Consider the following 26,988-nt stretch of genomic DNA (forward strand, 5'->3'; position numbering starts at 1 on the left):
TTACTAACAAGGAAATTGCACCCTTAATGAACTTAAGCAAGGCATTATGGATCTCTAGGCCCCTCTAACACTACAGGTGACTTGGTTACACTCTTGGGGCCAATACACAGTGGCACAGAGGTTCAGTCACAAAACAAGATACTAGCGCTATACCTAATGGCTAGGCTGAAATTGAAGGCTATATAGCCAGAGCTTCCTGAGCCCCACCCAGGGCTAGCTGTAGTTCATCACAGGCTCTCTGGCAAATCTCCCCAGGAGGAAGGCCTTGATCCTGAGGAATCCTTTCCTCTTGAGGAGTTCTTGTTTGTAATCAAACACTTCTTCTCAAAGGAGCCCTACTGGCTTGCCTCTTGAGGCACCGACACCCTTGGGGGTCACTCGGTATCCCCCCTCTGCCTCAGAAGCTGACCTCTCTGCCTTTCGAGGAGGTAGATCTGAAGGGTCTTCAGAGGGGTGAGGACCATCTTGGGTAGTGCCAAGGTCCTCTGAGGCAAACTGTTCCCTGGGAATTTCTGGATCCAAAGGTTCAAGCTCTTCCTCTAATGAGGAATCCTCCCAGGGAGTCACAGCACTACCCCTCCCACTTAAAAAAAATTAACACATTTGCTGTGAAGGAGGTTGCTGTTGGTGCTGAAAACTGTGGGTTCAAAGGAGTAGTTTGGTGTGTTAGGGCTCAGACCCCACCTCTGCCTTATACTAATTCTTTTGGGCAGGCTACTTATCTTTTGCCACACCTTCAGTGGTAGCCAGTGGTGCTCAGGAGGTTCTCAAATTGCCAAATGTTCCCACAACCCAAAAAGGTTGCCTAACCCTGCAGTACATTCATACCCCCACAATGCTCATATGTAGTGATAGGCAAACTTCCCTTCGCTTGATTTGGAATCAGCTCTATACGTGTAAGGTTTCTCTGTGAGCATTTTGAAAAAGGTAATCTGTTTTCCAAAAATCTCCCCCGCCCCCTTTTGTAATAATGGTGCAGGATGTTTTGCTTTGCTTGAAGTTTTGTGATTGTTAAAAACAATTCAATTGTCCAAGTAGTATTCAGTTGGTCTGTCAAAATTTCATCAATTTTTATTGTCCAGCTATTACAAGATGGACAAATTTGTATCTCACACTAGGTAATTAGTACTAGCGTCACAACTACTCATGCTGTATGCCTACGGCAGCTTTCCCCAACCTGGTGTCCTCCAAGATCCTTTGGACTTCAACTCCCATCAGTCCCAGCTAGCATGGAGGGTGCTGTTGCACTCATGTCCTCTTGTGGGTTTCCTGTAGGCAGCTGGTTAGCCACTGCATGAAAATAATGCTGGATTAGATGGACCCTTGGCTTGATCCTGATGGCTGTTCTTATGGTCTTATCTGGAGGGCATGAGGTTGGGGAGGGCTGGCCTAAGGGGCTTCTTCCTCTCCCACCTCTGCGGCTACCACAGTAGCAACCAGGGAGGGGGAGAGGTGAGGGGGGATGGCATTTGTGCACAGGTCAGCTTGTTGTTATCCATAGTCCCCAAGCACTGCTTTAAGGATTATATTTTGTAGCGGCCTTACATAATATAGAGTAAAAACTGGTCTGTCTGTCTGTCTGTCTCACACACACATACAGCTAGTTCCTAGCCATTGACTAAGTTGCTGTGATGTCATGGACTGTTCAGGAATATTCTAACAAGTGGGGCAAAGTCTCGACAGCAACAGAACTGACAAACTGTGCAATGTCTAAGAGGGGTTTGGAAAAAGAACTCAGCTGCAGTGAAGCTGTGTGCTGTTATCAGATCTGCTGGGTAGGTAGGTTGGATTAGGCCTGGGAACCTGAAGGCCTAGTTATGCATGAAGGGCTACCTCAAGGCAGGTGAAGGAAGGAAAGCACAGAACAAGCAGTGCTTTGAATAAGCAGTGATCTGAGGAAAAGAGAAGTAGAAGGGGAAGAAATGGGATGAAAATGTAAGAGTTGAGCCAGAGAGAAATGCAAGCTGAAGGCAAGCTTATTGATGTTATGTAAACTGCCATGAGAGCCTTTGGGGCTGAATGGTAGGATTAGAAAGCTTTAAACATATATAAAGAGCTTCATAAAAGTCTAAGGACAGGAGGGCCTGTGTGTTGTTAGCAGAGAAGGAGCAGACCAGTTGGGGAGCTTTAGATACTGGCGGGTAGAAGGTCAGGGAGCCAAGGAGGCTGCAAGATGAAAGACACAATGCTGGGGTGGGAGCAGAAGCCAAATCTGAACAGGTCAGTCACACCTTGATCTGAGTTCTCTAGTTTGTATTAATTTGGGCAGACTTCGGGCCTGATTCATGCATTCACCCTGAAGCAGGGTAGCTAGAAAAAAAATCCAGCCACCTGGGGCTGATCTGTGTAGACTGCCATTTACGTGAAGCAGCTTCCCACGTGGTTGCAGTGACTTTAGCCACACCAGTGGAGCCTCTCTTCTTCAGGAGTCTGTGATGGTGTGGTTGAAACTGCTGCAACCCTGTGGGCAGCTGCTTTACACAAATGGCGTGTCGTGCAGAGCTGCTGACACTTCACCTGTGCTCTCAAGCGGCATCCGTGCCACAAAAGCATATATATGAACTGGGCTTTAGACCATGTATCTCGAAAAAACATATTTGTGCTGTTCGCAGAAATATTACATATAAAGCATTCAGGACTACAGGGGGGAAAAAATTGGCGGGATATTAGTGATGATAACATTTGCTCCAGAAAGTTCAGGCATGTGCCAGCTTTGGAAAAGGAAGAATGGTTGTGTTATGTCTAGTCTAGAATGTTTATATTGAGACATGGCAATGTGAACATGTTGCATAATATAGTTGTTGGTGTTTATCAAAGGCAAAGAAATCTGGATTTATTTCTTTGTGCTCGTTTTTTTAACAAGTTTTTTTTTTTAAGCAATGTGTTCCCCCTCATATGCTATTGATGTTTTCTGAGATAGTACACAAAGAGGCCAGCAGAGGGAGCTTTAGCTCCCTTCTTGATCCCACAGACCTTGCTCTGCTTGCTTTTTGCATCAAAAGAGGGACATGGCTTTTTTTTACTACTAGACAACCAATTAGCTGTTTTAAAGAGCCACATTTTGTGCTGTCCAGTGCCCAACAAGGTGCAATTTTAAGGCTTTGAAAAGCAAAGCAGTGTATATCAATTGGTCTCTTCTTGCTCTTTGCTGTGGATACACAGTATGTACAATTTGAGATGACAACTTACCCAACATCATTACAAAGCCCATAGCAAAGTACAGCTTGAACTTAAGTCCTCCAAATTCAAGTCAGACTCTCCATTCTTGTCCCCCACCCCATGCAACCAGTACTTTTTAGTCTCTTGATTTTGGTTCATTCCACTGTAAGGGTGTGATCCAAGAAGGCGCCAGTAAATGGTGTGCTTTATTTAAAAATCGGACAATGTGTTACAATAGCTATTTTGCAATATCTTGATATTTCTTCTTGACATTGAAGTGTTTCCCATTTGGAAAACGATTTTGTCCTTGTAAAATAATTTACAAGACAACAAATGTTTCTACTTCACTCCAAGAGCTGTTGAATACTTATTGTGAAGCTGAGACTACAGAGATTGAATTTTGAAGTAATTCCAGTTGCAGGGAAAGTGAAGAAATTGAACAGCATCAAGACTCTATGCAGAGAATATCATGCAACGCTGATGGTGTTGAGATGTCACCAGAAATTGTTATGCCGCCAATCTATAGATCTGAGGTGTTTGTTCATTTGTACAGATTTCTGTCCCACCACTTCCCAAGAACTTTGAGTTTTATAGGTTTGCGCAAATACTTCATAAAAAAACCTAAAGTATCCAGACCTCCCTTGCAGATACTAGAGAGAGGTTGACCGTTTTGCTGAGAAAGAGGGGACACAACCCCTGATAGCTTTTGCTCCTCTGGCCAGCAGCTGTGGCTAGATGGCTTTCTTCACTCCTGCATGTGATCAGCCTTTCTGCTATGCGATGTGAAGAACAAACAAGTTCCTGACAAATGCAAAAAATGAACCAAGCAGTGTAATGGCACAATCCTATGCATGTTTAGACAGAAAAGAGTCCTACAACTCCCAGCATTCCCCAGCCAGCCCATGAAGGTGGGGAGGAAGATGAAGTAATAAAAGATGGTGTATGGTATTGTCTTGATTCATTTGGAGACAGCTGTCTTTATTTATTTAAAGCATTTAGGGTGTAATCCTATCCATCCTTAGACAGAAAAAATGCTGGCTGGGGAATGTTGGGAGTTATAGGACTTTGCACCCTTAGGGCACAATCCTATGCATGTTTAGACAGAGAAAAGGCCTACAACTCCCAGCATTCCCCAGCCATTCCCCATGTCTGTCTAAACATGCATAGGATTGCACCCTTAGTGTATTAAACGCAGAATATTTATTTCTTTATTTCTTAGGATGTTGTCATGCAATTCTAGGTTTTGACTGAATATTTTTACTTTTTGGTACTACAGAACACAGTTGATAAATTCGTAAGGCAGCAAATTATCACCTTTATCTGAATACTATGCACTCTTGATTGTATACTGTAGTTTTTCTTCAGGCTGTAGTATTTTGCTATACTGTGTGTAGTATTTTATTATTTAAAATATTTATGTATCACCTTTCATTATCAGATCACAGGGAGGTGTACAGTAGTCATTAAAACAACAATTAAAATAAAATACAAAGATAAAAACAAAAATCTACTAAGCTAAGTATGAAGGCCAGCAAATGCCTGGGTAAGCACATGTGTTTCAGCGCCTGTTGAAATCACCATTGAGGATGGTTCCTGTTGCACTGCATGGTGGAGAGTATTCCAAAGGTTGAGCACCACAACAGAAAAGGCCCTCCTTATAGCTGCCATCAGATGAAACTGTGCTGGCAACAGAACAACCAGGAGGCCTTGATCTGCAGATCTCAGTGAGTGGGCAGGTTGATATGGGAGAACATGTTCTCTCAGGTAGTCTGGTCCCAAGTCTTTTAGGGCCTTATATGTCAATAACATCACCTTGAACCTAGCCTGGTAATATATTGAGAACCGGTGCAGTTCTCTGAGCAAAGGTGTAACATGTTCACAGTGGGCTGCCCCACTCAGCAGTTTTGCTCTATAATGTGAATGGAGGAGAAGCCTATTTTCTTCCTTCCTCCTGATGAAGCATTAGAAAACAGAAAGTCTGTGCACACCTATATCCCATATTCTCATCAATTCTTCCTTCATATGCTGCAAGCAATTGGAAAACCAAACACTCGCTTTTTTGTACACTGTTTTCATGTGGTCTTTCCATTCCTTATGAAGAGCAGCATGTTAAATATTTCCTATAGTGCCATCCAAAGCATGTTTACTCAGAATTAGGTCCTATTGAGTTCAATGGAGCGTACTCCCTAGTAAGGGTGCTTAGGGGTGCAGCTGCAGACACCACCCTATTTGTAAAATTATCACTTCCTTTGATAGCTTATTTAGGTGGTGAGTGCCGACAGGTTTAGAGCCAGAACAGGGTCACTGAAAAACAAGAGGAGAGGTACCAGCATGCTTGGGAGAACAGTCGCCAAGGAAAAAATAAAACCTAATGGGCCAAAAAGCCTCCAAATATCCCAATGAGGATTGAGCATACTCAGTCAGTACCCCTGGAATGTTAATATTGAGTTAAAGAAAAATGGTAACCTGGGGGAGGGATGGAATGCGACTTAGGCAATTTTTGTCTCTCCATCTTCTGTGTTTTTTCTCTGAGTCCGTCTTAGAGAAGGTCCACTGGCAGGACTGGGGCTGGAGAGGCCATAGGATTTTTCATATCCTGTCCCCTTCCTGCCCATCAGCACGCCTCCTTTCTGACCTCTCCGAGGCCACATTTGCCACCTTAAGAAGCATCAGGCACAGTCCTTTCCATGGCAGCTGCAAGAGGGAGGGGGGAGGGATTGGAGACTGGAATCCCCCTTCTGAGGTCATAGCAGTGACTACAGCCTCGAAGGGGCAACTCCGAAGAATCGTATGGTCCCTGGGATACTCCCCCAGGACCATAGGATTGCTCTCTAACCCCTTTTCCTTTCCCACTGCATTTATTGGATTGCATTTTTTTTAATGAATGGGTCAAATTTTAAAAAATGGATGTGCTTCAAATACTTTGTTTGACACAATATTATGAGCGCATTGGAGATTAAATGAATTCGCCAACAACATTGGTGGCAACTGACATTCTAGCCTTCCTAACCTGCTAATTGGTTCTATTTTTCACTTGATAAAACAACCATTCTTATTAAGGTTTCATTATGCAGTAATTGGAAATTCTTGAACTGTTTCTTCAATTCACTAGTATTCTTGCATAGGAAGATACAGTATTAAAGCACACAGTAGTTTCTTGCTTCCTTTATCACTCCCCCAGTCCATGAAATCTGGGCACCATCTTTCCTCTTTCAGGTATGAGACAAAACTGAGACTAGTCCATAAATCTTGAAATTTGGCTTCAACTAGGGCCCATTTTACAATTTACTTCTTTGTTTAAAACTTTTATATCCTACTCAAAGTGGCAAACCACAATAATGAGCAGAAACATATAACTGACTCAAACAATTGTTATAAAGTTAAAAATTAATCTCAAATTGATCAAAACTCCATGATCATCATTTAAAACATCAGCAAGCAGAGTCTATTTCAAACAGCAAATATGCATTGAAAAAATAAGTGAGTAGGTATATTGAAAGTGATGTGACATTGGCAGTTAGGCTGTATTGTGCCTTGTAAGCTTTGGCTGCCCTTTGAAAAGTGAGTAAGGGGAGCTTCTCTCAGAATTCAGTTCCAGAATCTTAATGCTCAGCAGAAGAGGCCCTGTTCTTCATGCCTTCATTCTCCATGTACTTCTGACAGCAGAAAGACCCACAGCAAGGCCTACTGAACTAGCACAGCCCACAAACTATGTTTGGTGACCTAGTAGGGGCTCCATAAACCACCTATTAGTGTTGCTTGTCTGAGACTGCAGAAGTAAGGGGGTTCTTGGGTATCTAGCAGGCCATGAGATATGACTGGTGGGCTTGATGGGTCGCATGTCATGCAAGCCTGCACTACATAACAGTGTCTTCCATGGAGGCATTTTTATGAAACCCATGTGTACAGCAGCTGTATGCATGCTAGTGGCTCTATGTATGCATGCTAATAAGCCACAATTGACGTTGCTCTGCAGATAAGGATTCTTGTTTCCTAACTGCAGATGTGTGCAGTCATCCCAATTTCTTGCCATTTTAAACACCAAATAGTGATGTAGCCTTGTGCTCCTAATGATGAGGTTTGACGTGATATTGTAATGAGAATGCTGTCCTGGAATGCCAAGGAAGAGTTGACCATCCTTTGATATGCTGGTTGCTCGCTAACAGGGGCGAGTAGCAGATACTTCCTCAATGAATTGTTAGGCGACTTTTCCTGAATTGATGATCTTCCTGTGGGATAGGGTCTGAGACCATCCTGTGATCCTCCATGGAAGAAAAGAAATTAGCTTGCAGTTTGAATGTGGACAGAGTCTACTGTGATCTTTAGTAGCAGCTGGTTGGAGTTGAACTATTCTTGGGCTGCACTTGCTCTTTGATGCAGTATCAGCAGTTGTCCTTCATGCTTTAGAAGTCTGCTTGCTCCCACTGTGGTTGCTGTCTCACTCTCTGAACTCAAGAAAAACCTGCAGCATTGTCCTGGACCTTTTACTCCTCAGAGAAGCGTGGGGAATGTGTAACAATATCTGTCTCTCCTAGCTATTCTCTTCTCTCTACAGTAATGAGGCAAGTGACAGACATATGCAGGGTTTGTTTCTATAGGAGGACCATGTCCTGAGCTTTTCCATCTCTCCAACCATCTCAGGCCAACCAATGCAGACAAAACACTAGGAAGTTATTTTCTATATTCACAATGGGGGAAACTGCCATATATACTCACCATACCCAAACCACATCGCGCAAAAAGAAAACATATCAGATGTAATTATTTTTAAACTCCCTATCTTTAGAAAGGCCTGTTGGGCTTTAACTTAAATTCAGCTTGGGTACAGGCGAGTGAGAACCTGGCATCCGTATTGCATCTTGCATCACCAAATAAGTGATGCTAAGTGATGGAGCACGGAAACTCACAAATGGAGGCAGAAAGTGTCCAAGCTTTGAAAGATGCCCAGCAAACTCACCAGGTCATGCTTTCTGGCTCTGAGATCCTACTGTGCTTGTATGTAGGAGTCCTTGCCTCTCCTTATCATATGTACACTGTCAAATTTAAGTGTATTGTTCAACCAGTTGGTTATTGATGCAATCTCATAATTAGATCGCAACAGTCAAACATGACCAAACATAATAGGAAGCTGAAATTATAATTAAAATCAGATAATAAAGATACAATACAATTATTGACAAACAGCATTGGCAAGCATACATCTATTGATGCCATATAAGGTTACACGTAGATTAAATGCTTATCTTTATGAACATCAGATAAGGTAAATTGGTAACTGTTAGGTTTCCCCGTGTCCAAACCTAAGGAAGCAGCCAGGATTTTGCCTAGAAATATCATAGAACATATTTAAAAACCCAGTAACATGGAGGTCTTTGATTTGGTTGATCCCAGAAATGCACAATCATAATTTGTTTGGCATTACCTGCCCCTCAGTACCATAGTGTCCAGAGGTTGTCTCTGTAGTAAAGAAAACACCTTTCTTAGCATGAAGGAAATATGTGTACTGCTTCTAACTTGTGTCTTCACAGTTGTGCTGCTGGTCATTTGAAGCAAGCTAATTAACCTTTATCTGGGCTGGCATTTTCTCCACATTATTTGGACATAGAGGCTTACGCTTAGCCTCCTTTGTCCCTTTGTGTGTGTATGTGCTCCTGCTCTTTTATGTGTTGAATTATAGTAAATAAGGCCATTATTTCTGAATACATCCGCATAAAAGTATCTATTATTGTTTGTCTCTGTTCACATGAAAACACTTTAGCCCTGTACAGGCTTTCCGAAGGATGCATGAGGGCTAAGTGTGGGAACAGAGATGGGGCTGTGCACACTGTTCCTGCCCCAACGTCCCTGTGTGCGCCAAGCCCCGACCCTTCATTCCCCAGCTTCTCTGCATAGAGCAGGGAGGTATGAATGGAAGGCTCTACTTTCATTCAATTGAATGTGAGTAGAATCTGCATTCATACTCTGCCTCATGAGCAGCGAGGTGTATATGTGCTCCCGCTCTTTTAGTACATTATAATACATAAGGCAATTATTTCTGAACACTTCTCCATAAAAGTAACTACTACTGTTTGGGAATCAAGGGGCAGAGCCTGACACACTCAGGAATTTTGGGGTGGGGCTAGTATGTACAGCCCCATCCCTGTCCCCAGATATAGCCCTCATATGTTCTTGGGAATACCTGTATATGGCTTCTGTGGCTTGATCTTCTAACCTCGCCATTGTGTAGGTGCTGATGTTGCTTCTGCAATTTTCATGAGTTTGGCTCCAAATGTTTAAGCCATGCCTTGATGATTTTTGACCGTCTCTCCTTCTTAGTCTGACGTCTGGTTCCAATCTATCCTTTCCCTGAACTTTTCTTTGGATTGGTTATTGGTTCTCATTTTAAAGCTTTCTGGCACATGAGCAGGCTGGCTTTTGTTCCCTCATAATCCTATCTTGAGCCAATTCACTTTTCTATGTAGATCACAAAGTGGAATCTATTGGAATATAGACTATATTCATATATAGCAGTTATATGTTTTCACCATGCATAGGCCTTTATGGATTAGAACCTATTTTGTCAGATGTATTAAGGGTGATCCTCCATTGGTGGACATATACATACGTCGTTACTGAGAGAAAAACTGAAAACAATGAGGCCCAAAATTCATGAAATGTAAGAGGCAGCAATAAGTCTACAGACCCGAAATATGCATATGATGAGAACTAATTCCAGAGAGGTAGTTGTGTTAGTGTGTTGCAACAACATGGTTTTGTGGTGCTTTAAAGACTAACAGATATAACACAGTAAATCTGTTCATCTTTAAGCTACCACAGGACTCCCCTACCCTTTTTTAACACTGAGCCTCCCACGTACAAAGACAAAGTGCTCTTCCATTGAGAATCATGATGTTTCCTTCCATAATTTTACTTCCTTTAACTCATAATTTTATGTCCTTTCCTGCCCAAAAGGAAATGCTTGGTTAACCTCTGTATATTAAACCAGCTAAAATATACATTAGTGCATAATCGGGAAAGTAACCTATTTAACTTCATCCTTCTGCCCTAAATGAGAAGGTCTGAAATCATTCTAAAAAGTGTATGTGACTCAGTGGCTGGATTACTATACCATATTGAGTTGCATATAAACAGATACCAACCCACTTGACAAATTCCATGGTTGCCTACTCTGTAGGATGGGCATTCATGACCAAAGAGTAGTGTGTAAATCTACCCACCTGTTCTCTTTGCAATATGAAGCATTGCTAACTTTAACACTTCCTGCCCAAGCATCCTGTGAAAGGAAGGTGAACCCACAGTAGACTTAAGTTGCTAATATTAGGTGCAGAATTTTTCTTTCTAACTTTTTCATCTTTGTTTAATAAATAGTTCTAGTTTATCAAGGGACTGGGGACATGGATTCTAAGAAAACTTTAATTCACATTCCGATGTCAGTAATCACACCTATTAGTTGACAGAACTACCTAAATATTTCCACGTCTTTACCAATTAAGGAGATATGATAATGACTTGTTGTGTCCCTAAGGGAGCAATCCTACCGGGATAGGCAGACGCCTCTGAACTCGGAGTTGACCACCTATCCAATGCAAGGCAGGAGAAGCATGGAGAGGATTGTTCCCGCCGCGCTTCTCCTGCCCTGCATTTGCGGCTGTCTAGCCATGGGAAGGCGGAGTGGGGGAAGCGGCTGCCAGAGGACACATTGAATGTGTCTTACCTGCATTTCTGCCTTCCCCACCCTGGAACACCCCCCAGTGTTTTGGCCACTCCGTGTTCCTCTTCCGAGTGTGGAGTGCGGGGTCGTTCCAAGCTGCCTGCAAGGCAGCATGGGGGGGGGGGTCAGTTCCCCGAAATCATTGTATCCTATGGCCGTCTAGCCGCTGACTAGCGGCCATAGGAGTGCTCCCTAAATATCTTTTGCCTTATTTAGTTTTCCTGTTTGAGAAAACCTTAATATTTTGTGAAATATATTGAAAAATATATTTTTAATGTTTTCAGCCTTTTTATATAACTTCCTGATTGAGAAGAATAATACAGTGATGTATCCTGTCCCATGATAAAGCCTACATATATACATATGTCATTTGTGAACATCAGCTGTTCTGTCTCGATAGATTTTCAATCCAAAGTTAAGACCTGCTGTTCTTCAGAACCATTAACCACACAGATCTTTCTTTCCTTCCAAATGCATGGACTGTTCTGTATGTTCTCTTTTGAAAAACCATCAAATTGGATGATATACCACATTGAATTCCAAAGCACCTGAACCTAATTCACACCAAATGTGCTGCCAACGGTTCCTCTTTGTCTTTGGTCACATGACGACTCTTGCTGCCACATAGATACCAATAATGTCATAGGATTTCCATAAATTAAAGTGAAGTGGGAAGGAGTGTTCCCAGCTTCTTCTCCTGTTTTTTGTGGTGATTCCCATCTCCAGAGTAGAATGAGCACAGGCCTGGTTCTCTAAATGAATGTACTATAGCTATAGCAGAAGCTTGTGTAACGGTATAAAAATGATGACTGATAAGAGGAAAATGGATTGGAAATGCCATCCTTTCTTCACAGAATGAAATGAGTGAATGGAATGGTAGCAAGCCTAAAAATAATGAAATGACGTGGACAGGTACACAGTGCATGAGGCCACCAGTTTAAATGTGTACATTATATGTGTGCATGGGAGTGGGGAAGACAAGATTTCAGATGCAAAGGGAGCAATGCATAGCAAGGGTCAAAGGCCTGCTGTTGGATTATTTAAGAATAAATGGCAAAACAACAATATTTAAGAGCATTTGTTGTGGTTATTTTCTTTATAACTATACCAGTCTTACCAGTATAGGACAAACAGGGACTTTCCTTCCTTTTTTAGAAGCAAAGGAATTTGTGCCTTTGGCAGGCATACCTCCTACTTCATTATTTATAAACAGCAGTCATTCTGTGGCCAAGTGCAGACAATGCTTTATCATGGTTTGTTTTTCTTAGCCATGATTAAGTGTTGCATCTAATTTCCTAAAGTATGGTTAAGGATAGGCCAAGCCAGGGTGTGAAGCCAATTGTTTAAAATGGGTTTGCAAACTCTGTTCTGCATTAACTGTACACTGAGCAAACCGTGAGTAGGGATGGTCAGACCTGTCAATCTCGATCTCAACAAGATGGTCTTTTTTTCTTTTTTTTTAAGTCAAGCTCATTCTGTCCCATTTCCACACAAGCTTGCAATTAAAAAAACTATATGGACATTTGTGCACATTTTCCATAATGTATGCATTAATGTATGCGTTTTTGTGCGCATTTTTAAACATACTCATTTTGGGATGCATGCACCCATTGACTAAAGCAAGTTCATATGCATTTTGGAAATGTATGCATTGTTCTTTGCTCATTTTTCAAATGTGTGTAAGTTGTCAAATTCATTTTTTGTTCAGAATTAATTGCAAGCTCTGGGATGTATAGATTTCCCATCCCAAATTGTGTTTGGGTTTACATTCAGGTCCAAGAGGTACACATTGGGTAAATCTGTTAAAACCACAACAACCTTGATGGGGCAAATTTCCCATACATCCCTAACCATGATAATGTAGTTTACCTATCTCTCTAACCTCTGCTTGCAAAGTGATACGCAAGTATTACTTGTAACTCTCTATACATAACCTCCAGAGACATGACTTAGCTTGACCACATATTCACTAAATATTTGGGATCTCAACTAGGGTCAAGGCAGCAAGCCACCGTTGTTGTTGTTGTTGTTGTTGTTATATTTATTTATATCCCGCCTTTTTCCCAATACTGGGACTCAAGGCAGCCTTACAACGTTAGAACTTCTACAATTAAAACCTATGAATAGAAATATAAATACAACTGTACAAAAGTTAAAAATGTAATTAAATCATCAATATTAAAATTGTAAAAATCTTAAAACATTAAAAGACAACCACATTTTCACAGGTCCAAACACCAATTACCAATTAAAATCAGTGAAAACAAAACTTACCAATAAAAACCATGCCTAGACTTACGGGAAGGCCAGCAAAAACTGGTGGGTCTTCAGAGTCTCTAGAAATGCTTCTGATCTCCTCACAGCCATGCCAGGAGAGGGGAGCCCAGGCTGGCTAATTCACCCAGGCTGTTAGCATAACCATGGTTTAGTCACTAAAACTTTAGTGATACACAGACAAGCCTGGATGAGTAAGCAAACCCGGGCTCCATTCTTCCTCTGGCATAGCTGTGAGGAGGCACTGAGAAGTATCTGCTTTTGGCTGTAAACTAACCACAGTTTATCATTATGTCCCACGAGGTTAATTTAAACTTTAGTTTATTGAAACAAACCAAGATCAAACCATGGTTTCTGAGCCTGGCTTGTTTTAATAAACCTTCATTTAAGCAACCTACAGTTTTGTTGTACGATAAACTTATTGAAACAAGCTAGATTTGAAGAGCATGGTAAAGACAAACTGTAATTAGTTTAAACCAGGAAGGAGATGCTTCTGATCTGCTCCCTATGGTTCAGCTCAAGGAGGGTTGGGGAGCACACAAGCCCAATGTGCTTCCATGCTTGTTCACATAGCAGTAGACTGGAATATTTTAATTACTAGCCAAAATAAAAATAACACTGAGTTTGATATACCACATAAAGGGCAATCCTGTATGGCCATCACTTGTAGTAAGACTTGTATAATTTATTTATTTATTACATTTCCAATATGAAGTATTCCACAGGTGTGTGTTTATGTATATATTTCATAATATTTTCTTTATTTGCAGGAGCGGATAACAGCACTGGAAACAGTAAGTGTTTTGTGTGTGTGTATCTCTTTATTTCAAATTTATTGCAATTCTTGCACCAGATTTTATACAGTATTTTTTTAAGAGAATGAGTCTGGTATATTTAAAAGTAATTTTCCAAACTATGAATCAACTTCTAAGAGGTTCTTGTTTGCCAGTTGGCTACGATAAACCAAATAATATGTAAAAAGGCACAGAACATCCACATGAGGTCACTTAATATGGAAATGTGTTGGTAAAGTCGACCATATTTTAAAGGTCAACTGGAAGTGTAAATTAGACAAAACTTCAAATTTGTTTGAAAATGACAGGTGCGCCTAAGTTTTAGTATTACCAGAAATTAAATAACATTTCCATAGGGAAGCTGAAGTCATTCCACTAATTATAGTTGTATGGACAGGAAAGTCAAAATAAACAAAAGTTGATAAACTTAGGACTTAGCCATGGAATTTTACACCAGCACTGTACATCTTTTCCTCCAGCACCATGGAGTTCTTGCAGACACGACTTTGTCAACAAGTGTTGACAAGTGTTGACTTTGTCAACAACCTGCTATGCATTTCCATCCAGGGGACGAATCTGGTATTGCTCCAATAACCCTGGAGGAGGAGGAGCCTGTGTGTGTTTGTGCGCGCGTACTCATTGTGTGTCCATGATGTTAGAGTTAAATTGGGCATAAATATTTCTATTTATGGGTTAGAATTGTTGGCGTGTTTCTTGCATGCAGACTAGTAAGCTGGACTGGAATGGATCCAAATAATCAGTTTCTTTTAGAAAAACCTAGAGCTGAGGTGCACCCATGTGCTTGAACAACTACCTGAGATATGAAAGACTGGATATGGGTCAATGGTTATTAATATTGCCAGAGTCAAGGATAGGTTTATTTAATTAGGGCTCACCACAACCTCCTTCTGAATGGTGGGAAGTGCTTTCTCTTGTCCTCTCTCTCAGGGAGGCATTGACTACCTCTGAAATCCAATTCCATATCACCAATCATGCTGAAGCCAAGATAGGTAAGGGTCAGGCATACATGTGGTGTTAGACTCACTTGTCCAAGAAGTGCACCCACTTTGAGCAATCTCTGCTGTAAATATAGAGATGAATGCATGCATCAGTAGATATAAATTTACAAGTATAACTTTTTATGTACCCACAAATGCATTTGAAACTTGCAGATATATATGAACCCCAGGTTCCATGGAAGAAAACTAGAGAAAATGTTTAAAAATTTGTTGGAATTTGACATTCCTTTGTCAAAATGTCAAATGTCAAATTTCACCCAATTCTCCACACAGGTTCCCATAGCACATGTTATACCAGAAATGCAAGAAAAGTTAACTACTCACAGGGGTGATTCTTCTGACGCATACCAAAGGCCATTACTCATGCATCCTCTGTGGGCAGTTTTTTTGCATGTCTGAATCCACCCTTCGTAGCATGTGGATGTCTACATCTATATTGCTTTCTGTATATAAATGCCTGCATCTGTATTGCTGCCTGGTCTTCGTGAATTCATGTAATACCGGAACAATTGACACTTTTCTGAATGCTTTGTAATAACAGGTGCTATTTCTCCTACAGAGAGAAGCCCTGGATATGTTAATCTTACCTTTCCCAATGACTCAAGGCAGACAACAACATATTTATTCTAAAGATACATTTTTCTTCATTTTTGTTGCCTGTCCAGTTATCTGTATGGTTATTCACAGAAGTCTTAAATGTCTGGTTCTATAGTAGCTGTTGTTGTTGTTCAGTCATTCAGTCGTGTCCGACTCTTCGTGACCCCATGGACCATAGCACGCCAGGCCTTCCTGTCCTGCGCTCTCTCCTGGAGCATGCTCAAGTCCATAATCATTGCATCAGTGATGCTAACTAGCCATCTCATCCTCTGCCGTCCCCTTCTCCTTTTGCCTTCAGTCTTTCCCAGCATCAGGGTCTTTTCCAGAGAGTTTTCTCTTTGCGTTAGGTGGCCAAAATATTTCAGCTTTAGCCTCAGTATCTGTCCTTCCAATGAGCAGTCAGGGTTGATTTCCTTTAGGATTGACTGATCTGACCTCCTTGCAGTCCAGGGGACTCGTAAGAGTCTTCTCCAGCACCACAGTTCGAAAGCATCAATTCTTCAGCGCTCAGCCTTCCTTATAGTCCAGCTCTCACAGCCATACGTTGCTACTGGGAAAACCATAGCTTTGATTATGCGGACCCTTGTCGGTAAGGTGATGTCTCTGCTTCTCACTATGCTGTCTAGGTTTGCCATCGCTTTCCTCCCAAGGAGCAAGCGTCTATTAATTTCATGGTTACAGTCACCGTCTGCGGTGATCTTGGAGCCCAAGAAAGTAAAATCTGTCACTGCTTCCATTTCTTCCCCTTCCATATGCCAGGAAGTGATGGGGCCAGATGCCATGATCTTAGTTTTTTTAATGTTGAGTTTCAAACCAGCTTTTGCACTCTCCACTTTCACCCTCAACAACAGGCTCTTTAGATCCTCTTCACTTTCTGCCATTAGGTTGGTATCATCTGCGTATCTGAAGTTGTTGATAATTCTCCCAGCAATCTTAATTCCGACCTGTGATTCATCCAACCCAGCGTTTCTCATGATGTACTCTGCATATAAGTTAAATAAGCAGGGCGACAATATGCAGCCTTGTCGTACTCCTTTCCCAATTTTGAACCAATTGGTTGTTCCATGTCTGGTTCTTACTGTTGCTTCTTGACCCTCATACAGGTTTCTCAGGAGACAGGTAAGGTGGTCTGGTACTCCCATCTCTTTCAGAATTTGCCACAGTTTGTTGTGATCCACACAATCAAAGTCTTTAGCGTAGTCAATGAAGCAGAAATAGACGTTTTTCTGGAATTCTCTTGCTTTCTCCATGATCCAGCGAAAGTTGGCAATTTGATCTCTAGTTCCTCTGCCTCTTTGAAACCCAGCTTGTACTTCCGGTAGTTCTTGGTTCGCATGCTGCTGAAGCCTAGCTTGTAGGATTTTGAGCATCACCTTGCTGGCATGTGAAATGAGCGCAATTGTATGGTAGTTTGAACACCCTTTGGCGTTGCCCTTCTTTGGAATTGGAATGTAAACTGACCTTTTCCAGTCTTGTGGCCACTGTTGAGTGTTCCAAATTTGTTGGCATATTGAGTGCAGCACTTTAACAGCATCATCTTTTAGGATTTTAAATAGCTCAGCTGGAATACTGTCATCTCCTCTAGCTTTGTTGTTACTAATGCCTCCTAAGGCCCACTTGACTTCACTCTCGAGGGTGTCCGGCTCAAGTTCGGTGACCGCACTGGCATGGCTACCAGGGACATTAAGATCTTTCCTGTATAGTTCTTCTATGTATTCTTTCCACCTCTTCTTAATCTCATCTGCTTCTGTGAGGTCCCTGCCTTCTTTTTCCTTTATCCTGCCCATCTTTGCACAAAACATTCCCTTGAGATCTCCGATTTTCTTGAAGAGATCTCTAGTCATTCCCATTCTGTTGTTTTCCTCGATTTCTTTGCATTGTTCATTTAAGAAGGCCTTCTTGTCTCTCCTTGCTATTCTCTGGAACTCTGCATTCAGTTGGATATATTTTCCCCTTTCTCCCTTGCTTTTCGCTTCCCTTCTTTCCTCAGTGACTTGTAAAGCCTCATCAGACAGCCACTTTGCTTTCTTGCATTTCTTTTTCTTGGGGATGGATTTCGTTGCTGCCTCCTGAACAATGTTACGGACCTCCGTCCATAGTTCCTCAGGCACTCTGTCTATCAGGTCTAATCCCTTAAATCTATTCCTCACCTCCATGGTATATTCATAAGGGATATAATTTCGGCCATAGCTGAACGGTTTAGTGGTTTTCCCTATGTTCTTCAATTTAAGCCGAAATTTTGCAACAAGAAGCTCATGATCTGAGCCACAGTCAGCTCCAGGTCTTGTTTTTACTGACTGTATAGAGCTTCTCCATCTTTGGCTGCAAAGGACATAATCAATCTGATTTCGATATTGACCATCTGGTGATGTCCATGTGCAGAGTCGCCTCTTGTGCTGTTGGAAAAGAGTGTTTGCTATGATCAGCGTGTTCTCTTGGCAAAACTCTATTAGCCTTTGTCCTGCTTCATTTTGTACACCAAGGCCTTGCTTGCCTGTTATCCCGGTGATTTCTTGACTTCCTACTTTAGCATTCCAAACCCCTATGATGAAGAGGACCTCTAATTTCGGTGTTAGTTCTAGAAGGTGTTGTAGGTCTTCATAGAACCGATCAATCTCAGCTTCTTCGGCATCAGTGGTTGGGGCATAGACTTGAATTACTGTGATGTTGAATGGTTTGCCTTGGATTCGTACTGAGATCATTCTATTGTTTTTGAGATTGTACCCCAGTACTGCTTTTCCCACCCTTTTGTTGACTATGAGTGCTACTCCATTTCTTCTAAGGGATTCTTGCCCACAGTAGTAGATATGGTCACCTGAATTAAATTCGCCCATGCTTGTCCATTTTAGTTCGCTGATTCCCAAGATGTCGATGTTCCATCTTGCCATCTCATGTTTGACCACCTCCAGTTTACCTTGATTCATTGATCTGACATTCCAGGTTCCTAAACAATGTTGTTCTTTACAGCATCGGATTTTCTTTTCACCACCAGACACATCCACAGCTGAGTGTCCTTTCGACTTTGGCCCAGCTGCTTCACTCTTTCTGGCACTACTTGGAAATTCCCTCTGCTCTTCCCCAGTAGTATATTGGACACCTTCCGACCTGAGGGGCTCATCTTCCGACGTCATATCTTTTAGCCTTGTGCTACGTTCCATGGGGTTTTCTTGGCAGGAATACTGGAGTGGGTTGCCATTTCCTTCTCCAGTGGACCACATTTTATCAGAACTCTCCGCCATGACCTGTCCGTCTTGGGTGGCCCTGCACAGCATAGTTTATGGCTTCACTGAGTTACGCAAGCCCCTTCGCCGCAACAAGGCAGTGATCCATGAAGGGGATAGTAGCTGTAGTATAGCCCTATTCAGGCGTTCTTGCATGAATAAAGTAAATGTTTGAGGAGGTGGAGTGCACTAGCCCTGCCCCTTCTGTCTCCATTCTTGTTGCCCTCTACATGTGAATGGTGACTTTCTGAAGGGGGGGGGCTCCTCTTTCCATAGAGACTCTCCAAGCAATTTTGAACCATGATTTCCAGGGTTTCAAATTTGTGTGGAGAGCCTCCACAGAAAGAGGAGCTTCTCCCCTTCAGAAAGCTACCCTGCTTGTGTAGAGGCTGCTGAAAATGGTGATGGGAGGCAGCAGGACTAGCACGCTTCCCCTCCTCACACATTTACTTTACTCAGTTTGAGAATGCCTGAATAGGGCTTATATGTGTTACAACTGGTTGGCTCTGGAGTTTGTTGCATCTAAGATGACACAATTTATCATGTTCTGTCAAGGAGTTGGTGAGATAAAGCATGTTTATTTGACTGTGTGAATACTGAAAACGCTTGTTGTAAAACTTCTAAGACATTTAATTAAAAACTTTAAGAATGATTTCAAGGTTAAAACCACAAAACATCACTTGAAGATTTAAAACTCTGAATTAAACCACAGAGAAGCCAGTGAGTGTGCCTCTCTACACATCTGTAGCCATGCCCATACCACAATATCCAGTAGTCAAGAGGATTGCTGTATGCTGTTTGTACATCCCTCTGTGGCCATGTAAGCTGAGGCCAAGCATGCATATGGAATTAATTGATCAATTTCTACATCTCACAGATGTGAATGAAGGATTACAGAAAATCCATTTTAGCTCTAGAATTCTGTATTGGACAAACTAAAACATGAGAATGTGATGTTACATGTTTTGTTATTCAGGAGGGGTATATATCCTCCCTCTGCCTATAAGTTGCTACTGCCATCTATTTCTCAATCCTATTTTTAAAAGTAAATATAGGGTAAGAATAATTACCCTACAATTGCAATTGTTGTAATGTTCGGACAACACTTGTGTGTGTGTTTATTTAAGCTGTTATGTCCCACCTTTTGTTTTAGAACAATCCACAAGACAGCAAATTAAATTAAAATCTGGTGCAAAATATTTGAAAATAAGACAACTTTAAAATATAGCTAATACATCAAAACAGCAGCAAGATATTGAACAGCAGCTAAATTTCCAACTTGTATTTCCATCATACAAAAAGCAAAAAACAATCAGAACAGCACAGTCTTAACTTCAACATTGTTGGTGCCACCACTGAAAAGGCCAAGCAATGAAGTAACGATGAAGTAAGCATGGAAAGCAGGACCTTTAAGGGAGATCTTTAATATGAGGTTACCCTCCTATGGGAGGGGACACTTGCATTTTCATGTTAGAATCTGAATAAAATCCTCATCTTTTTTGCAATTCATAGCACATTTTCCTTCAATTATTATTTACTTACTAAGTTGCTTTTTGAAAAACGAATCTTTCAAAGTGACTTACAAAAATGAAAATCTTGTCGGAGGAGTGCGGTTTGGATTTCACACTCGGTTTTAAATGCATTTATCCAGTCCTGACTCCTTAGTAAATTAATGTGGAAAATTACACTCTATTATTTTCTTCATTCACCTGTAATAAAATCAGCCACTAACAGTGCAATCTTAAGTTTTTTTATCCAGATGTGGATCCCATTGAGTTCTGTGGGGCTTATTATCTAGAAGGTATATTTAAGATTACAGCCTAAATTTATCTTATGATGGGGCCCTCTCTGTTCTATATTTTGTAAGTCATTAAAAATATGCTTGCTTACTTACTAAAGACATGCTCAGACTCTGAGCTCCAGAGCTGACAGCCTAGCCAAAATAGCTAAAATTTCTGATTTGGATTAAACAGGATGATCAGAAGATAAGAAACCTATTCTTCAGGTATTCAGAATACTGGTAAAGCAAATGCACATGGAGAGGAAATGCAAAATCAGTGTTTGAAATCATGTGGAGAGTCTTAGCGGACAGAGGAGGCTCTCCCCATTCAGACAGCCACCATCCACATGTAGAGGGTGACGGAAATAGTGACAGAGGCAGGGCTGGCACATTCCCCCTCCTCACATGTTTACTTTAGTGGCATTTTGAATGCCTGAATGGAGCTGTAGTCGGGAGTAAGACAGGTGGGAGACAGAGAATAGAGGACTTGGCAGACTGCTGTGTCTGCAGAAGACTTAAACTTTATGGAATTTCTCAATGTTTGGAGGCCAGAATGTTAGCATAGGATTTGCATACTGTTAAGTAGTCATTTTGTGAGAGCCAGTGTGGTGTTGTGAGAGCCAGTGTGGTGTAGTGGCAAGAGTGTTGGACTAGGAGCTGGGAGAACCGGGTTCTAGTCTCCACTCGGCCATGGAAGCTCACTGGGTGACTTTGGGCCAGGTCACAGACTCTCAGCCCAACCCACCTTACAGGGTTATTGTTGTGAGGATAAAATAGAGAGGAGGAGGATAATGTAAGCTGCCTTGAGTTCCTTGCAAGAGGGAGAAAGGTGGGGTATAAATGCAATAAATAAATAAATAAAATTGTCAAGCTGCTTATCTTTATGATCTTGCTGTAACTGCTTTCAGATATGCAGTTGTCCAGGTAGAACCCTGCCCTTTCATATTGCAAAGATAGCGTAAGCACGTTCTACAAAGTAAGTCTTTAATTGACACAGTTTCCCTCCAGGCAGAGTGAGAATCGGAGTAAGGTGTTTGTTGTAAAGGGCATATTTTTGTAGATGCTATCCGCCATTTCTCAGTCTAAGGCTGGTGTTGTGGAACACACACACATGGTATCCTCTGGTGACAGAGGGTTTTTTGGGTATGACATACATACTGTACACAGTTGGTTGTTGTTTTTAAAGAAGGGGATGATCTGTATCCAATCCTTACAGCTTTCTGTAAGAATACTGTGTTCCTTGTTACAATTAATTCAGATTTGCATATGTAGGATTTGAAGATGCCACTGAGCTATGCACAAGGCCATTCATAAGTTGTGCTTTGCATGGTATTTTAAGAAACCAACCCACACACAGACATTTAAACATATTGGTTCTAAAGTAAACTAATAAAATGTTTTTAGTGTTTAGATTTTGCCCCCTGCACCCACTGTATTACATGTGTTAAATCTGTAGGGTGAAATATTTAGCACTGAAATACAAATGCACAGTTTTTATTAGATGATAACAGCCCTTTTCATGAACTTTGTAAGTAATCTGTCCAGCTGCATCTGGTGAATAGTATCTAATTAAGACTTCTAGATCTGCAGTATCCTAATGTGTAGCCTTTTGACAAATCATGCCACTTCTTTTACATAAAAATGTTGATAAATTATCCTTCCTTCCTGCTTTCTAAGTGCCTGTTATGTAATTTTATATAATTTTAATATAATTTTTTCACACTCCTTTTGAGTTTTTAATAAAATACTATTAAGACTACAAAATGGTAAATTGCCAATGAAGCTTTATAACTCCTAGGGAAATTGCTACAACATTCATGGAAAATTTCTCATGAATGGAAAAAAAATCTGACCAGGGCTTATTTTGTGTTGTTGTCCTTATTACATAAATAATTTTTTCTTCTCCGGCATTCTGTGATATAATAACTTTCCTAAAGCCTTGCCTGAGTTTCAGAAAGACCAGTCGCTCAAGTGAGCCATATCTTACAGGACTAAATACGGTTATCCAATCATATTTCATTTGACTGCAACAGGCAGTTGGTTGGGTTAACAGACAGTATGGTTTGCTTAAACAGATGTTTCATAATGGTCCAATGAGCACTTGTTAATTATCCATTGTGGGCTGACAGCTAAACCTAGCGTTACTTTTGCTTCCACTTCTGCAGGCATTTCTACTGTGGAATATACTTTTCCATATAAACAATTACTGTATTTACCTGTGAAGGAAGGAAATGTTCAGCAATTTTGTGCTGGGTTTTGTGGGGTTGTAAAATGGTTACTATTTGTTTTAGAAGCTGTTCTGACTGGCAGGTGGGGATGGTCAGAAATCCCCAGGGTGGTTAAAAGTTCAGCCTAGGAATCTACCATTTAAGGGGAGAAATGAGCTCACAAGGGGGTCAAAAGTTTAGCCCAGGAATTTGGCAATAGAAACTTATATCTTTAAACCAGGACTTTACTTTCCTTCTGATTGGCCAAATGTTTGGGAGGGGGACTGAAAATAATGTATATAAATAAAGCTGGAAAATATAGTACAGAGAGACAAGAAGAAGTACAGTTGGGAACTGTAAAAGGGAAGAAGAGAGAGAGAGAGCGCTACTGCAGAAAGAGGCTGGCCTGGAGCCCTGTAGTGGATCCAGACTGAGAAGGTGAACCGAGAAAGCTGGAAGCTAGTTTATTGATACATATTGGCAGGGCTGGGGAAATGGTCTAGAGTAGGTTTAGCTTGATATATTTATCTCTGTTTCATTTTATGTAAACTTATGGTTAGCTGTTCAAACTGTTCTAAAATAGCTGGTTAACTTATTGCCCTCCAAAATCTTAAAGTAAAAGCAAAATTTGTTTTGGAATAACTTGTCCAAGGCTTCCTTTTTCACCCCTCACCTGAGTGCCCTATCTCACTAATCTGTACAGAATGTTGGTTGGGGCAGGGCCCAGTAATTAAGCTCTGGAATTTAAATGGCTGTTGAGTGGAGTCAGCCAGAAATGAAGATATCCACTTGGTAGCAGCAGTGAGGATCAAGAAAGAGGGACTGGGTTAGTTGGTTCACTCACTTTCCCCCCTCCCACGATGGTACAAGGTACAGCCAGTGCCACCAAATTACCCTTGACAATTGGTGTGATTTTGAATGCTGTTTATCTGGGTTCAGAATTGCTCAGATTCAGGATTGTAACTGAAAGGAATTAAACAGTTTATTGATATACAATGAAAAATAAAGAAATAGTAGTGTGAATTGAAATTGTTACATAAGAACATAAAGGAAAATCCATTAGGGCAGTACAATGTAATAAACAAGGCACTGCAGTGTGAATAAAAGAATAACAGCAGTCTGAATGCCACCTTGAATGCCATTTTTGGTAGGAAGATGGTGTAGAAGTCAAACAAATAAATAAAGCAACTAATAATGCAATCTGAATAGCAATAAAATAATGTTCCAGGCCCCTACATCTACAAATAAAGATCCAGGATTCATTCCTGTTCCTATCTGGAGATACTGGGGATTGAACCTGGGACTTTTTGCATGCAAAGCATGTGCTTTACCATTGAGCTACAGTCTCTCTTCCAGTCATCTAGACATCCATTTTATATTGATCAGAGATGTGACCAGATCATGACATCACTTTGGAGCTAGGCGTGGAAATAGATACTTCCACCTTCATGTGTCCCGAAAATCTTCCTAGAAAAATGTCTTCAGTGCCTCCTTCATTGTCTTTCCATTGCTTTGTAAGCACATTCTATCTTCTCCAAGGGTGTTGAGGATTCACCATCAACTCTGCAAGGCATGGGGAGAAAGTAGATCTCCAGTGGTTTTTTATTTCAATTCCCAACATTCCTGATCATTGACCATGCTGGCAGGGGCTTCTGGGAGTTGAAGTCCAAGACATCTGGAGATCTACCTTCTGTCCATCCTTGCCCTGTGCCAAGGATGTTCCTCAGCCTCCTTATCAAAGTATTCTTGTTATCAACAGGTACCAGGTTGCTTCAACAAAAAGACACTTTGACCCACAAGCAGCTTCTTTGTCTTCCTCAGAGGTTGCACAGAGCCTGGACTTTTCCACTGCTGTCATCCATTTTAGCCCATCATGGTTGCTCTAGAAGAAACCAGTGGTTCCTTGGGCCTGGCAGGGCCAGATTAACAAATGTGAAATGGGGTAAACCATTCATTTGCTCACGGAGAAGGAAGCATTCTTTCAATATTATTAAAATATGTTTTCTCCCATCCAAAGACATCTGGAGTCTAGACTGAAAGTTCAGTTATTTTGGTGTGCAATTCTTTTCTTTCTTGAATTCCAGTGCCAACAAATGTTTATTGTAAAATTCCTGGTGGTTTAGTCCTCAATAAAAGGGATATTTTCTAAAGGTGGTGTTTATTTTGTTTACTTGACATCACTTAAGGCTGACAGAATGATAGCTTGACTCAATCCACATACCAAATTCTACTGGCAGGAGTATTGGTTATGATACTGCAATCTCAGCTCCCCTCCCCTACACATGCACACTTATCTTAGTTCTTGGATCCAATGAAAACATACTTTTCCCTTGTGTAGACACTGTCTGGCCTTGTTCCCCTTGCCTGACTTCCCTTATGTCTCTTCATTTCCTCACCCTTTTGTTTTCATCCTTTTCTTACCTTGCAGTGGGCTCTCCATTTCTTTGTTAAAGTCTGGTTTCTGAAGCAACTTCAGTTCCTTGTCTTTTCCCAGACTGCCTTCTCCCTAATATCAATGGATAAAGCTCCCCTTCTGGATCTTGCTCTGGCACACCTATTACAATTGCTAGGATTGAGTGTAAGAAGTATCTTGCATTTGTATTTTGTCACTCTGATTCAGCTGTATGGGGAAACTTATGCACAAATTTGCCTTGTGCACACAGTACTGCTGTACAATGCAACAGTTAGGTCTGTGCATATGGATCCCTTTTCAAAAAGATAAATTCCACCAACCAGCAGTTTGGGAGCAGGGGGATGGATCATTCAGCCATTCCCTGGTAAGGAGCAGGGAGATGACTCTGCAAGCTCAAGATGCTCTGCAGTTTCTCCATTGGATCAGAGCCTATTATTGCACAAAATGTCCTCCCCTTTGTTTCTCCTTCATTTCCCCTCATTTTCTCCCCGCTTTAGGACAGTGACTGCATAAGCATGTATGTTATCAATAATCAATGTAAAATTAGTTAATTATTCAATATCACAGGAACAAATTGGATAACAGCAGGAGTCACTTTGACCAAACAGTAAATTGGCCAAAAAAATGTTGCTAAAGATAGTGGCCATTTTAAGTTTCCCTAGAAGATGATCAAAGTGTATTCAGTAACAAGGCACACTTTTTCCTTTTGTTGCTATAATAATTTATATTTTCAAGAGAAAAAGAGAAGAAAAATGCAAACATATATCATATGACAAATAGGAAATTACTAAAATATGTCTTTTCAGCAGCAATATTTATAATATATATAATAAATATATGTATAAGATATTAAATCACAAAACATGTCTTTCCAGCAACAACTGTTTACAATATGTACTCCAATAATTAATAAACACATTCCATATTCCTCCTAAGCCTTGTGATACAAATTATCTATTACATCTGCAGATTATTTCAGTCAGTTTCTTCATTCTACAATATTAACATAACATAATCAGCATACATAATGTTTTAGATCTGAACTTAGTCATACTTAGAATAGACCCATTAAGAGAGAATAGACCCATTAAGAGAGATACTCTCCCAAGGACCATAGGATTGCTTGTAAATTCCTTCTGAGGTCAGAGACTGCACTCTGACCTCAGAAGTTGAAGTTGGAGATTCAGCCCCTTTCCTCGTCTCCTCACAGTCAGTGTGGAGAGAACCATGCTGGCTGCCTCTCCAAGGTCAGAAACTTGACCTTGGAGAGTGGGAAAAGGGGGCGTTTTGGCAGACAGGGAGGGAAGAGACCAGAGAGGCCAGGATATGAGTTATCCTGAGCCTCCTCCAGCCTCCTTCCCTCCCACTCTGAAGCACCCTTGCTAGATGGGCTTAAAAGCCCCTATAGTCAAATCTGCAGAGCTGGAGGACAGGGAGGCAAAGATCACCTTCACCACTCCTCTCGCCCTGCATTGCATGATCGAACGCCTCCAAGCTCAGGGGCTTCCCATCACTGAGGGTGCAGTGAATAGGATTGCACCCTTAATCAGTTCAGCTTAAGTTACTCATGACTAGCTTAACTTCGATTGAAATCAGTAGATTACTCTAAATATGACCCAGTTAATTTGATGCAACAAGGCCCTGCTTGAATCCCATAATTTCTCTTTCATGCCCTGCTTCAAGTGTGGCAACTTCTCTTCTCTTACCTATTCTGAGCTTTCTTTCATAAATCTTTTTTTTAACAACTACTATAAAAATAATGGTTTTGAGGTCTCTAAAGTGTTTTTGTTCTATCCACTGCTGTCCTGTGTTG

The 26,988-nt window shown here is 41.1% G+C and overlaps 1 protein-coding gene across 10 annotated transcripts in view; it reads left to right on the forward strand.

The window, feature by feature from the left end:
- CEP128 (centrosomal protein 128) overlaps positions 1 to 26,988 on the forward strand; it is a 270,101-nt gene that overhangs the window by 201,095 nt on the left and 42,018 nt on the right. For 9 of the 10 annotated variants that reach the window (XM_084841323.1, XM_084841327.1, XM_084841325.1 and 6 more), the window contains one exon: positions 13,915 to 13,938. In XM_084841323.1, the coding sequence (XP_084697449.1) occupies positions 13,915 to 13,938 (24 nt within the window). Of the gene's footprint in view, positions 1 to 13,914; positions 13,939 to 24,521; positions 24,910 to 26,988 lie in introns of those variants that run through there. The other variant, XM_084841329.1, reaches the window with a different exon arrangement.

The sequence above is a fragment of the Heloderma suspectum genome, chromosome 1 (assembly GCF_057233095.1).
Source record: "Heloderma suspectum isolate Gila_16-S chromosome 1, 16-S_ref, whole genome shotgun sequence".
Classification (NCBI taxonomy): Eukaryota; Metazoa; Chordata; class Lepidosauria; order Squamata; family Helodermatidae; genus Heloderma; species Heloderma suspectum.